Genomic DNA, 15,730 nt, shown 5'->3' with positions numbered 1-15,730 from the left:
CCATTAATGGTCTGCTTTCTTTTCTTTTCTGAAAAGGTAATTGATCAAGAAACCAAAAAGCTTCCTGTACACACAGGAACTATACAAAGAAACTCATAGCCCACCCAAGGCCCTCCACAAAACATAAAAATTCCTACCTTATATGATCCAAAAACAGTGAGAGACCAGAATAGAGAAACCATCCCACAATCAGATCATTATACTAGTCCCTTACAAAATGCCTATGTTTACAAAGTATTCACTCCCCTAAAGTGGGGGACAACCGAACACGAACTTGACACCATCTACATAGCTTTCGATGCAACATCCAGCCATTTCCTCCTTGGCCACAAAACAAGGTTTAAGAAGTCGGTTTCGACCAGGGTTGAAACACTGGTCAAAACCGAATTATTTCGGGTTTTGACCAATATCAGGTCAATACTACAGAGTTTCCAGTGGGCTTGAAAGATGAGGAAGATTACTGCTGCTGATGAAACTGTTCCTCTGACTCTTTCGCAAAGGATGACCATGTCATGGTATGTTGGAAGGAAGACTCGAAGTCCATCACAACAGTCTGATATGTCTCATCATACACATACTCTAGGTACCCCAACCTTGGATATAAGTCACTAGGTTTGAAAGATGATGCAAACGTGCCTCCGCTGTGTTTGCTTGGTGGACTGGACTGATAGGGCTATTGGGGGCCTGGGAAGGAGAAGATGCAATCCATGAAAGATGCCACACCCTGTGACAGTCTGACAGATCATCATAAGTAGTGCAAACTAAAGATGATGAAGAGCCATGCTGATCAAACACACCATACCCGACATTAGATTTGTCTATGGGAAATGATGGTGCATGTCACTGTCCTGGCTGCCTGAACCCACTACTCCAAGTGTGTTAAACATGGAAGAAACATCTATCTCCATGTCAATGTTGTCATGCTCTCATCTGGTCTGAACTTGCGGCGTGGGCCTTTGGTATAACCTGCACATGCGGGGGAGGTGCACCATGGTCAGCACAGGTCTCTGGTACAACCTGGACGTGTGGGGCACATACATCATGGCCAGCATCTTGGGTAGCATGGTTAAACTGAGTCAATGTTGTGAATCGGATAGACTCTGGCTCTGGCTCCATCATCACAACCACCATCATCATCATCAAGGATTTTGTATCAGGTATCATATTGGAGGGTGATTTTAAGAGACACATCATATCGTATCAAAGAGCACTAGGTTATAGTTTAATATGATCTTAAATCCTTTTTATTTTTCTCCACCGCCAGTAGGGTCACCATCACAAGATCTTAGGCTCTGGCCTCTGCAGTCAAGCATGGTAGACTGAACATGCTCTAACGTATGTCGCACCACTGCCTGACCCACTGTCCTCCACCTAACTGCACTGACCACCAAATGTCACAGCACCTATTCCACTTACTCCCCGTCGCCGCCCGCCTAACGCTGGGCTCCACTAGCCTCCGCTAGACCTCCTAGGTTGTTGCTACCCCACCACTGGCATCCCTAGCCCCCTGCCTCCATCACTGCCTGCACCCCAACCGCCCTATCTACCCTCACATGCCCTAGTCGGGCATCTGTGGTCCTCCCGACATCACCTCCAGGCCCTACAACCTCTGTTGGCCCTTCACTAGGACTCCTAGGCCCTTACCAACAACCTACTGAGCCTTCTTGGCCTCTAACGACGCACTGCCAGACTTTCCAGGTCCATGTGCTCTTTGTCGCAGCCCCTCCAAGCCTTGCCTAGGCTCTGCACTCTCCATCAAGCCCCAACAGGCCCCTGATGCCAAGCCCCAACGGCTTAACCGAGGCCCTCTCGCACCCTTGCACCCTCATCAAGGCCCTCACTCCTTTGAATTTTTCTAGTGTTGATTTTTTTGCGTGCTTCTATGATATGTTAGACATACCCAGACCCTCTTTACCTTTTTTGTATCAATATTTCAGTAGCCCATTACTTGCTGGTGATTACAGCTCTATGACAAAGAGTAGCATTACTGGCACCACCTTAGGGGGACTTGGGAGTAGTGAGGTGAGCCGTGTTGGGACTCATGGCCATAACCCATCGCTCCAGCCGAGTCCGACAAAGCTAAATGGGTCTAATTACCTTGCCTGGTCAAGGGCCTGACTACTGACTATTCGTAGTAATCACTTTTCAAGGTACCTGACGAGTAACACCCCTATGTCAACTGTAGGCATTGCAAAAAATCCTTCGTTAGCTAATGATGCACTTGTTATGTTCTTTCTCCTCAATTTCATGGAACCTATAATCAGCTCTAGCTTTGTTCTTATGAATTTTGGAAAGGAGTTATGGGATGCCGTACAACAAACATATGCCTACACTAGTAATTATGCACAAATCTATGAGCTCCTTCGACAGGTTTGCGAGACTACTCAAAAGGATTTGTCCCTTACAGCCCATTATGCTGCATTTAATGCTCTCTAGCAACAATTGGATTTCTATCATCCTATTCCCATGCCTTATACGATTGATGCCATTGCCTTTCAGCGTAAGCATGAGATGGAACGGATCTATAACTTTCTTAACGGCCTGAATCCGGAGTATGATCAGATTTGTGTTCATTCTCGGTAGAGACACACTCCCTACACTCCTTCAGGCGTATGACTTGGTTCAGCATGAAGCCCGTCGCCGCTCTGTCATGATGCCTTCTATTATTCCCACTTACTCTGCTTTGGTTACTACTCCTAGAAGCATAGAATCTTCGGGTGCTAAGTTTGCCCCCTCGCAAGGGAAACCATTAAAAGTGACTATTGTGGCAAGCCCCGCCACACCCGTGAGACATGTTGGAAACTTCGTGGTCGTCCTAAGGGAGTTTGTGGTGGGAAACAAGGTTCTACCTGCTACCAGGCACTTCTCTCTTAGACTGCTAACAACTTCCAGCTTGGGACCGCTGATGCAGAATGATCACCAAATAGGGCTTATTTCTTTAGAAATAGGCCTAGGGTTGGGTTATATACATGTTGGGCCTTTGTTCCCAAGGGTTTTTTATGTATTAGGCCACTTTAATGAGCCTAAACTATGGGCATATAGGTTGCATACGGGATTAACCCAATACTTAGTTTATTTTCCTATTTTTAAATTGAACCGGTTTAGAATTGGTTGCATCCAATTGGTTCAATTGGTTTAATTTAAGTGAAGTGATCCTATTGGCTAAGAGGTTCTTATATCCTATTAGCTAGTAGGGAATCTTCTTTATTTTAAGTAGTTTAAGTTTTTAAGTCATTAGGACTCTATTTTGAGTCTATTTTAGTTTCCTAATCAGTTTAAGTTATCTAATAGGTTAGGGATTGGGTTAGGCCTTTCGTTTTTAGAATAAAAGTCTATTTTTGAGTCTTTTATATAAGGTTGTAAGAGGGCAAAGCCTTGAGCACGAATTTGATTAATGAAAAGCTTTTTGTTTGCTGCCATAGTTGCTACCTTGCTCTGTTGAGTGTTGCTCTGTTGAGTGTGCATCCTTGTGGTTCTATCAAGGTGGAAAGGGACTGGTGGAATCCGGTTGACTCCTTACGCCGTGACGGCTGGGAGGATCTTCTTTTTTCGAAGGTGGCTTCATCCTTCAACCATTCAAACTGCTGTTAGAGGATTCGAGAGTGAGTTTGAATTTATTATTTTCTGTTTATCCTTTCTTCCCTTCCCCAATCAATTCCTTTTCTCTTCTGTCCTATTTTCATAAACCCTAGAAGACTCTAAACTCTGATTCAGATCTGCTCCTCCATTGGAATCTGATCAGATTTGGACCATAACTTCCCCTCATCACCATCTCCACTCGACCCTAGCTGCTGCCCATTCTGTCCATCCAAACCCTAAGATCCCTCTTCTCCATTGACCCTAAAAACCCTAATTTTCTGCTGGGACACATTCAGCCATCAGAAACCTTACATATTACCGAATCTTCCCCCTAGCCACCCTCTAACAGTCGACCTTAACCCCTGCCCCTAAATCCTACTTTAAATCATAATTTTAGTTGTTTACCTTATTTACAAAACCCGAAACCTAACCCTAATTTCTGCAGGAAATTAAAACTTATTCAAATCCAGATATTTTTATACCATAATGACCCTCTAAACCTGCAGATTAAAACCCTATAAACCCCATTCCCAAATTCCCATCCTAAACCCTAATTTTGCCCTAAAACAGCCCCTAATCAGCCCTAAACAGCAGGCTTACCCTAAGCTTGGTTCTACTTAGTTCCTAGTGGGATTAATTCCTATTCTAGGACTACATTAACCGCTCCTCCGGTGCCTACCTCTGCATCTACAAAACCTTTCTCTTTGGATCAGCTCCTTGCTCTATAGTGTATGATGTCTCAAATTAGGACCTCTCCTTTTGCGTCTAACATTGCCTCTGCTTCTCATCTTACCTAGTCAGGTATTTTTCATGTCTCTTCCAGTTCTAGTCCTTCCTAACTCCTTGATTCACGAGCGTAAGATCATATGACTAGTTCTTTAGACCTATTTTGTTCATACCTTCCTTGTTCGGGTAAGGACAAAGTTCGAATTGTTGATGGATCCTAATCATTAAATGTTCTCCTACCATATCCTTGTCCTCTATTCTTCATGTCCCTACTCTTTGTGCTAATTTGCTTTCCATTTATCGTCTCACAGTTGAACTAAATTGTTGTGTCTTGTTTTATTCCACCTACTATCCTTTTCAGGATCTGGTGATGGGAGCAACGATTGGATACGGTAGGGTACGAGATGGGCTATACTATTTGGATCTGGTTCTCACTGCTATGCCTCCACAGATTTCAGCTCATACTCTTCGGACAGATAGTGCTCTCCAGAAAGTGCACCAATGGCACCAAAGTCTTGGTTCCCTCTTTACCTACTTTGGGTTTATTGTTTCCTTCTTTAATGAAGGAATGTAGCCCAGACAAATTTCACTATGAAACTTGTGAGTTGGCTAAACATACCCATTCTTCTTATTCCCCAAGTTTGAATAAAAATGAAATTCCTAAACCATTATTCACTCAGATGTGTGGGGACCCTTTTGGTGTTGTAGCTAGGGGGGGGTTTCAAATGGTTTATTTCCTTTATTGATAACTGCACTCGCCTAACATGGGCATATCTCCTCCGCACTAAATCTAAGGCCTTGTTTCCGCTCCTTTCTCATCATGATTTGACACAGTTTAATGCCCAAGTTCAGATTTTTCACAAAGATAATGATACCGAATATATTGACAACAGCTCTCGCCAATATCTTGATGAGAATGGTATCATATACCAAACTTCATGTGTTCGCACCTCCGAACAAAATGGAATTCCTGAGCAGAAGAATCGCTATCTCCTCGAAGTTACCACTCTCTTCTATTCACCATGAATGTTCCGAAATTTTATTGGGGGGATGCTGTCCTAACTACGGCTTATTTCATAAACAGAGTTCCTTCGAGTGTTCTTAACTTTGAAACCCCAATTGGTCTTCTTCCAGATCCCTCCATTGCCTCCCATCTTCCACCACAGGTATTTGATTGTGTTTGTTTTCCTCACAACTCCACCTCCTCACAGTTAAGCTCTCCGGGATTTTTGTTGTATCTTCCTTGGATACTCTGCTTCACGAAAGGGTTACAAGTGTTATCACCCTCTCTCCCGCCTCTCTCTTTGTTACCATGGATGTTACCTTCCATACCATACTTCAATTCATCTCTTGAAGGGGAGAGTATTATGCCAAAGATTCTTTCTAGTCCCTTTGTTATTGAGAATGCTCGTATTAAAGGGGAGATCTCAGTCTCAAGAAGACAATAGTGAGGAGGAGAATGTTCCAATACCAGAATTACCCAAACCAGACTTGCTCACATACTCACGGCGGAAGGATCGGACAAGGTAGCCTACGACTGACCTACCACGTCAATCGATACTCCCTGATTCACCTCCTCCATCTCAGTCAAATAATAAGGATCTTCCCATTGATAGGGGGGGGGGGGGGGGGGGGGGGGGGGGGGGGGGGGGTTTTTTTTTTTTTTTTTTTTTTTTTTTTTTTTTTTTTTTTTTTTTTTTTTTTTTTTTTTTTTTTTTTTTTTTTTTTTTTTTTTTTTTTTTTTTTTTTTTTTTTTTTTTTTTTTTTTTTTTTTTTTTTTTTTTTTTTTTTTTTTTTTTTTTTTTTTTTTTTTTTTTTTTTTTTTTTTTTTTTTTTTTTTTTTTTTTTTTTTTTTTTTTTTTTCTGATGACACTAGAGAAAAAAAAACTGGGTTGAGTATACTCATTAACAAAAAATAGTGTTCTTATTGCTATTAGGAAAGGAGTTAGAACATTACTGAACATCCCATTTCTGACTTTGTTCCCTATGAGTCTCTGTCCCCATCCTATTGGGCCTTTGTTTCCTCCCTATCCTCTATTCCTATTCCTTAGGGCTGGAAAGATGTTATATCTGAACCTAAGTGGAAGGATGCTATTGTAGAGAAAATGCAGGCTTTGAGGAATGGCACAAGGTGTCTATGAGCTTATATGGCTCAAGGCAGCAATCGGTATATGGCTCATAACCTGGTCCAACACGACAGGACCAAGCATGTTGAGATTGAAACATACTTTATCAAAGAGAAGCTTGAACAAGGCTCAATTTGCATTCTTTTGTCACCTCCGAGAATCAGTTAACTAATGTGTTCACAAAGGGTTTAGATTGTAAGGTGTTTCATCCTATTGTATGCAACTTGGGCATGAGAGACATCTATACACCAAACTTGAAGGGGGGGGGGGTGTTAAAGATAAGGGTTGTATGTCTAGATTCGTTGTATATATGATATGATAAGGACTATGACTCATTCTTTTCCGTGGATGCATCAGCAGACTTGAGCAACAGTCCTCCCATCACAATTCAACATGAAGTTGATGATAGATGTCTAATGGATCTAGTCCAACCATCTGCCATCAGTCACTCTATAATGCTCACACATCGGCGGCTTCAACCCATCAATATACTCCATCCAATCTTCCTTTTGGTGGGGCAAGTAAACATTGTACATCTCATAAGGTGTTGGCCCCTTCACTCCTGGGTCAGCCGACCCTATCTCATCTAACATGTGCTGCTAGTATGGCCCTCAGTTAACATTGGCTGGAATGTTGTGGTAGAAAGCCCACTTGGAGAAAGCAAGCCCCACTTTCTCCTTCAAATTAGTCCACGTCTGTTTCAAACTCTTTTGTTTATACTTGGGGTTTGGAAAGAGTGCAAGATCCATCTAAAGTACCTCAACATCTGGGTTATAGACTAGGGGTGGGGGTGTAACCTGTCGGGCTGGGGGCGGGTCTGGTTCTAGGGTCCACACACACTGGCTCCTCCTGAGTAGAATCTTTGGTTCTCTATGTCTCAACCTCCTCCTCCAGGGTGGGGGTGGAGCTTGTCACATTCCTATCTCCACCAGCAAGATGCCCCTTCAATCTAGTGGCTCCATCTCCCATTATTTGCTTCTTACAATAATTACACTTTGACTTCTTGTCAGCTGAAAGGAGTCTCTCATGCAGCCATGCAATGTCCCTCATTATGTAACACTAGTTTTGACCAACTTGTTGCAACAAGAACACTACAAATATGACTCCTAAACAACAGAGCATATTTTAAATTTCCCCCAAAGTATGCAATTTTTAGCCTTTAAATTTATTTTTAATAATTAATTAATCAAAGAACATAACATTACTAATCAAATACAGTTGAAAACATATTCTACAAACTTTAATTATTTTTCTATTTTGTTAAACAAAAAAATAATATTTTTCCTATTTCTTTTTAATTTCAGCAATTATTTTTCAAAAATCAGAAATTTAAATAAATAAATAGGAACAGGAAAAAAAATTTGACACCGTCACGCCATAGATCGGCCAACAGTGTCTAACACATTAAATTGGTGTCCACCCATCATATATAAATCATATTTTTATCAAAAATATATTGTAAGAAAATAGTTTTTATACAACAGAAAATTAAAAAAAATAATTCACCTACAAAAAAAAAAATCCGGCTCCTTAGAGTCGTAGATCGGGCCATTATTGCTAATATATATAAATTTGAAAGAATTATAGCATGTATTCCCATGTGTTGTACAAAAAATTTGATTTTTGGGAAGAGAATACTATTACCTTTGAGATTGAAGGTTCAAACATTTTTCTAGGAAGCTTGATACAGCTTCTAGAAGCACAAAACGTCGAAGTTGTGTGAAAAAATCCGAAGTTTTGGGCCAAAATACCCTCCTTGTGTCAAAACCACCGAAACCTCTGTTCTCGGTAGAAACTGTAGTTATCAAGGCGTCACCTAGCGTCTAGGCTCCTTGGTCGCCTTGGATGCCTAGGCGGGCGCCTTGCCGCCATGGCGGTGTCGCCTTGTTTTTTGACCCTCCAAAGCGCCATGGTCGCCTTCCCGGCTTGATAACTATGGTAGAAACTTGTGCGAAATAAGCAACTTTTGATCGAAACTTGATATCATATAGGGCTGGTTCAACCAAGTTTCCGAAACTACTGTTTCAGTCGAAACAGGTTGAAACAGGTCAAAACTTTGTATTTTTTAAACTCCCCAGCCATCTCATCTCGGCTACCTGTGAAACCAAGACATCTCTTTCAACCGAGACATTTGTTTCCATACTCGCACGTAATCCACATGCATGTCCACTACATAAATGCATGTTTTTGCATTCTAACTTTATGGTTTTGTATGTCATGACAGCCCCATGAAAGCTATCTTGATTAACATTTATGATACACCAATCCCAATTAATGTTTATACTACTTTATCAAAGGAAGAAAAAATCAAGAGGACTCTATAACCTTAAAGGAAAAAGTATTAATCAAAAAGATCAGAAAGGAAATTATCAGAAATTAGAGCCTCATAAAGGAGATCGAAGGATCAATTTTTGGCAGTTAAGGGGTAAACAATCCATAAGCATGTCAAAAAACACACCAAAGAATATATACTAAATAACTGAATATTGTCATTCTAGGGAAGTACCTGAATCAAACCAAACATCCATTGTATCAATTCCTTTCTGATAATCTGATGCCTTATCACGGTATTTTTCTGGGAGTAGATCTTCCACTGACATGTACCACCATGCATCACTTCCCTTTTGGGATATTACAGCTGTAAAGAAATAACTAGATCTAAATTAATGACGGAATTCTAGGATTTAATGTTTTGATGACATCATACTCCACAAAAACTTCAAAGTAGGATATTTTAACAGGCATAAATGAATGGTGAAGAATAATCACAACATGGAATGAAAAGAATTTAAACAGTATTCCATATTGAAATCTAGTCCTATAAAAGCAAAAGAAGAGTCATAGTCTCATTGACACTAACATGTCAATCCAAAACTTGAACATTGGAAATTATACAAAGAAAATATGCATATTATTTGATCATAATACTTTTTAACAGCCACAGAATTGAAAGCAGTAAGCCCACACTTTACTATGGCTATGGAAGTTTAATGCTTCACAACATGCCACATGGAAGTAAACACGTGGCACCCATCTCATTTGTAAAATTTCAGACACAAAGCAGAGGACATGGCTAAAAGCTACAAAGATGCCATTTTGAAATCTTGTATTCATTGTCCTCTTATGGCAATTTTGTAACTTTGAAACCTTGGATCAAAATTTTGAGCTGAAATTTTGCCCCAGTGAGATTGATGTGGGGACCTTTATCACATGCATAGTTGTCATGGTGCCGGAGAAGCAAGCCGGTGCCCAAGCGCCTTGGCGCCTTGTTGCCAGGGCAAGTGCTGATGCAGTTGCATTAGACATTAATCCCATATGGAGGCCTATGCCCAAGCTTGGGAGGCCCACAAGGTGATGATGGCAGTCCAATGGGCAGAAATTAACCTTTGGATAGTGATATTATAGGTTAGGCCTTTTATTTTCTTGGTTTCATTGTAATGGGCCGGATTTATAAGCCCATAAAGTGGGGATAAATTTAGTACACGGGATTAGTGTTAAGTGTTTAATTTAGATTAGAATACTTGATAACTAGATACAGTTCTGTTTGATAGAGTTCTGTTTTAAGTTTATTCATTTTATTGTGGGTTTTAGTGGGATGAGGAGTTCTTTTAAGAGTCAATTTAGGAATCTTAGAAGGTCTTTATATATGTAATACACCCCCATCAATTAGAGATTATTTGAGTAAGAATTTTGGTGTTGTTGAGCAGTGCATACGGGATTGGTATCCCAAACCTAATTTCTTCTCTTCACTTTTGAACATTGGGCCTGCTTGCATCTAAGATCGATAATCTAGATTTTCACATTGTTTCATTTCGTATCAGAGCTGAACCTAGCCATGTATATCTATGTTTTCAAAACCAAAGTTCGTTTTCCCAATAGAAAAACTGCTATATACACAAAGATGACGGTCAGAATGACAATTTCATATTGCAGCCTGTGTTGGAGACGTTGTCAAAGACCAACAAGGTCATCATTGAGTCTAAGGACGATGTCTTCCTCAAATTCTCAATTTCCCAATATTGTGATGTTGCTTATTGTGAGATATTTGAATCTTCTGAACACATGACAGATCATTAAAGTTGGCCGACAATGATTGGAAAAGAGAAAAGATGTAGTTGATCGTGATAACAATTTGTGCATTTTAAAGCCTTCTCTTCTATGGAAGATGATTGTTTTTTTAAGTATTATTTGATGAAGTATCCTCGAAGCCAAAGGAGGCGAGTGCAGCAACAGGAAGAGCAATAAGACATGCCATCGATGATGGAAGACAAAGTGGCTCCAGTTATCGTTGAAGAACCACCAATAGAGGAGCATAAACTGGTTGATATTGAATCATGATCAATATCATTGACTTCACTAGACAGAGGAGGATGGTTGTTGATTGTGCGTCAAAGATCCTCCAATGCTACAAAACTCGAGGACGAACTTTCTTAACCTGAGGGGGAATTGATGCAGTTGCATCAGACCTTAATCCCATATGGAGGCCTATTCCCAAGCTTGGGAGGCTTACAAGGTGATGATGGCAGTCCAATGGGCTGAAATTCACCTTTGGATAGTTATACTACAGGTTGCGCCTTTTATTTTCCTGGGTTTCATTGTAATGGGACGATTTTATAAGCCGGGAAGCTTGCATAGGGATAAAGTTAGTATGCGACCCGCCATGGTGACATACTCTCTTCCTCTGATTTCTTCTTCTCTTGATTTCTTCTTCCCTCTTGATTTCTTCTTTCCTCTTCAATTTCTTCATTTCTTCTTGATTTCTTCTTTCTTCTTTCCTCTTGATTAGTACTTAATACATCTATTAACACATTAAAAATAGAAAATGTTTAAGTTCACCCTCCAACTTGGAGGTGGCGTGACACTATGAGGATTAGTACTTAAGTGTTTAAGTTCACTTCTATGGCCCTTCGTCGAGCAATTTAGATTTTCTTTCTCAGGATGTGCCTTTATCTTCACCGGTAGATTGGATTACTTATTGTGAACTTTTGTATGCGATTCCTGCTGTTCGTTACCAGTAAGTTTAGATTAGAATACTTACTAGCTAGATACAGTTTTATTTGACAGAGTTTAGTTTTGAGTTTATTTACTTTAATGAGGGTTTTAATGTCATTAAGAGTCCTTTTAAGAGTCACTTTAGGAATTTTAGGTCTTTATGTATGTAATACATCCCCCATCAATTAGAGATGGCTTGAGTAAAGAATGAGGTCTTTTTTAAGAGTTTAGGTGCTGTTGAGCAGTGCATGCGGGAATGGTATCCCAAACCTGATTTCTTCTCTTCTTCCTCCAAAGAAGATCAATCTCATCTTTTACCATCACCTTCCATCGATCTGATTTCTTCCGCTCACAACACAGTTGCTTCCTTTTTCACCAATCTGATGACAGATGGGATCATTGGACCTGCTTGCATCTAAGATCCATAATCTGGATTTATTGCATTAGGCGCCTTGGTGCAATAGGTGTTCCTTTAAAATACAGGGGGAAGGAACTTAGTTCAATGATTCTAATATAATAAAGTTCGTTGGGAATATGTACTTTTGGTTGTGTACCCTCACCAATCATATTCATATATTAAATAGATGTGCTTTTTGTCTTTTCCCTTCCCCATCCACGGAACTAAAATCCTAACCCCTCCTCGCCCTCGTCTCTGCAACTTGTTGAAGTTCAGCAAAGTTTCAAGGAGCAAGTAACAGGTATGCCTCTCTTTGTTCTTCTTCTCCGCTAGCGGAAGTGATTGCAATTGTTTTTGCTGCTGCAGCCTCTTCTTTTTTTTCTTCTCCAAGATTGGAAGACAAATTATCTTCATTGGATTTCATCTCCTTTTTTTTTCATAAATCCACCAGATTTTTTATTTTTTATCCCACCAATTCCCCTTGGATATCAAATTTGGGTGCATAGACAACTTGGCAACCAGTCTCCCAGGACCTTGAAAGCCGCCTTGTTAACTATGTGATACCCAAGGTTCTTAATCTTGGTTTCGACCCTGGTAGAAACCTGGTATTTTTTGGGCAAAACTTGAGATGTCATGGGCTGGTCAAAACTGGTCGGAACAACCAAACCGGTAGAAACTGGGCTGATCGAAATTGGTTAAAATTGTTTAAAATTGGTAGAAACTTGGTATTGCGTTGTCGAAACTATCGAAATTTCCGAAATATTGTCAAAATATGCCGAAACTTGGTCAAAACCAAGACCAATACAATATCGCTTTTATGAGTTTCATCTCAGAAACTTGCCAAACCGAGATCTTGAATCATGGTGACACCTTGACAACTATGATCACATGGACCCATCCATGTAACCTGATGCAGTATCCTTTCCGTGGACTAGGCCAAATCCAATCAAAAACCCAGATCAAGATCTAGTTGGGTCTAGTAGGATAAATTAGACATTTATTTTCTTTATTAGAATGATATGTAATCTTTTATTTATTTTACTTGATTTTCTTTAGTAGGAGAAAGCTACGTAGGTAGGTAGTAGTTTCATAGTTGATTTAGTTTCCTATTTAGAGTTGATTTCTTATTTTTAGGAGTTCTAATATGTTATAGGAAAAGGCTCTCTGAGCCGCTAGGGTAGGTATGCTTGCACTTCTGTGTCTGTCTCTCTCCTTGTCACATGAAATGACCTCACAGCCTTCCAATGTATGATATCATTTTCTCGCATCTCATTGGTGCATTTCTCAATGCCGCTTGTTCAGAACCCTCACCCTATCTTATATATGTGGTAACTACAATGGAATTTTCAGATATGAAGAATGAATACCATTTTTTATTTTTTAGTTGAAGCCTGCATGGCCTACATCAGTTTGGTTGTCATTCCTTTTCTTCCCCATCTTCCCTGCTATCCGGTTCCCCTCCTCTTCTCATTTTCTTCTTTTCCTTCTTCTTCCCTCATTTCTCTACTCCTACGCTGTTCTGGGAGACTGGTACAGCCCCTTGCTACTGACCTATCCCTTTTATTCCTTTCACTTTTGACCTGAAACTTTGTGGAGAAGTAGCAAACCTGGGTGATTCACACTATAGAAGTGGAACCTAAAGCCACCCAGATCTATGAATCCCAAACAAAAACTCAGACCTGGCTCTAGTTTTGTTATACCATAAATGGCCACCCAAATGGCACGAGACGTGGCACCCGCAAAGGTAGTCGGTCGGGTAAACCGGGTAGATTATACCCACACAAGACCCGTACCGAAGACCCACACGAAGTAGCAAAAGTGAGCTGGTGCACCTATCGGATCAATTAGCCCGAGTCCCGGACTAGGCCAAAACTACACACCTTGGCACATCATCTTCCACTAAGCGTGGTTACTCCATAAAGGCCTCGGCACATCGTCACCCACTAAGTAGGGTTATCCTGCAAAGGAAACCATCTCCCACACCGCAACAGCATTAATGGGTATTCATTGATACTCACCAAACAAGGCTCCCAGGCATGTAGGAGACCTTATCAGATAGGGACTCTCCATAACCTGATGAACAGGCACACTCCACCTCCTGCCAATAGGAGGGCTCCACCATCGGTCAAATCAGGACCTATACGTTACCATGTCAACCAAAGGGATCAACCCTATAAATTGGAAGGTAACACCCCATGCAAGGGGATCGCATTCTTGAAACTCTTACTGTTTCATCTGTTTACTAAAAAGACCTACCTTAGGCATCGGAGAGTTTCCCGCCGGTACCTGTCGTCACTTATCTCCCTTGTCTGTTTGCTATTTTGTGCAAGTCCGATCCTTGGAGGACCCACTAGAGGTTTCTTGACGCAAAAAGTTTCCACCAGTTGCAGGAATTAAATACCTGCTTTTTCCTTGTTATTCTGGGATTTTGGACTATTGATGGTGTAGGATCAGTAGGCCACTAGGCCTAGTTGATATCGACTTCCCCCTTCAGTTTCAAATCCCTCAAAGTTCCGTCAAGAGAGATCCTTCGCTCGAAAGACCTTCCCCTTGTAGCTGGTTCTTCCGCCTCTTTGCTTTGGCTCGAGGTTGAAGACAACCTTCATCTCCCCCCCCCCAACAACAATGCTATCTCTATCTTTTTCTTTTATTGTATTTCCTATAATACCCCTCCATTCTTCCTTATTTCTAGTCTATGCTTTATTTTATTTTACTGCCAAGTCTGTTTCTAAACAACAAATTTCTAATTCCCTTTGTGTCCTCCCTACTTTTACATACCAAGTATTCCCTCTAATATTCTGGTTAATGACCAAATAGCCAGTCCCCCATTTGCAACTTCAATTTGTTTATTTACCGTTTTTCCACTAATGCTCTTGATTTGAGTCTTCTGTTACTTGGGCAGGCCCATAGCGAACCGAAATAGGGTTTTTCGAACCCTAGATCGTATCAGATCTGAACCTAAAGTCTACATAATGGAGGTTGATGTCTTGATGATTCACTCCGTTTGACAATTGAAGATCCGTGTGCTACAAGAAAGTTTGCAAACGAGACTTCGTGATCTCCAAATAGGGCTTTTTCATCTCAGACAGGTTGTCAAAAGATTGTTGATAATACTGGCAGCTTCTGTGATGAGGTGAAGAGCATGATAGAAGCATCAAAGGATGGATCAGAGGTGGCAGAAAAGGTGGACAACGTAAGTGACGTTCCAGATCAAGTAAACGGTCCGATTAAGATTGATGCTGAGGAATTGATCAATGGTCCAATTGCAAATGTGAAGTCCCACAATCAGTTTCCAATCAGAGAGATATCGTTTGCCTATGATCGTGAGATGCGTTGGATCAACGCCCCATCAAAGCCGATGATTGTGGATGTCGATCGAGTAATGCTGATTCTCCCACTTTACAAAACTCGAGCGTGAGTTTTTCTCAACGGGGAAATCGATGCAGTATCATTTCTGTGAACCAGGCAGAATCAAATAAAAAAGCCAACCAAGAACCGGATCCAGATCTGGTTGGGTCTAGTAGGATAAATTAGATATTTTTTTCTTTATAGGATGATATGCCATCTTTTATTTATTTTATTTGATTTTTTTAGTAGGAGATGCTACATAGGGAGGTGTAGTTTCCTACTTAGAGTTGGTTTATAAATTTTTAGGAGTTTTAATTTCGTATATAAGTTATAACTACAATAGAGTTTTCAGATTTGAAGAATGAATTGAGTTTTGGTTTTAGTTGAAGCCTGAGTAGCCTAGGACAGCTTGGCTGTCATTCCTTTTCTTCCCCCTCTTCCCTGCAATCTGGTTCCCCTCCTCTTCTCTTTCCCTCGTTTCTCAACTCCTACACTGTTCTGGGCGACTGGTACATCCCCTTGCTACCGACCTATCCCTTTTACTCCTTTCCCTTATGACCTG

At 40.7% G+C, this 15,730-nt stretch overlaps 1 protein-coding gene across 2 annotated transcripts in view; it reads right to left on the bottom strand.

Moving 5' to 3' along the window:
• The window catches only part of LOC122664050 (isoleucine--tRNA ligase, chloroplastic/mitochondrial), a 95,084-nt gene that overhangs the window by 33,987 nt on the left and 45,367 nt on the right, over positions 1-15,730 (bottom strand). For both annotated transcript variants that reach the window (XM_043859731.1, XM_043859732.1), the window contains exon 16: positions 8,938-9,069. In XM_043859731.1, the coding sequence (XP_043715666.1) occupies positions 8,938-9,069 (132 nt within the window). The remainder of the gene's footprint in view (positions 1-8,937; positions 9,070-15,730) is intronic.

The sequence above is a fragment of the Telopea speciosissima genome, chromosome 6 (genome assembly GCF_018873765.1).
Source record: "Telopea speciosissima isolate NSW1024214 ecotype Mountain lineage chromosome 6, Tspe_v1, whole genome shotgun sequence".
NCBI classification, from domain to species: domain Eukaryota; kingdom Viridiplantae; phylum Streptophyta; class Magnoliopsida; order Proteales; family Proteaceae; genus Telopea; species Telopea speciosissima.
The sequence above is the reverse complement of the archived record's forward strand: the minus strand, read 5'-3'. Positions and strand labels throughout refer to the sequence as shown.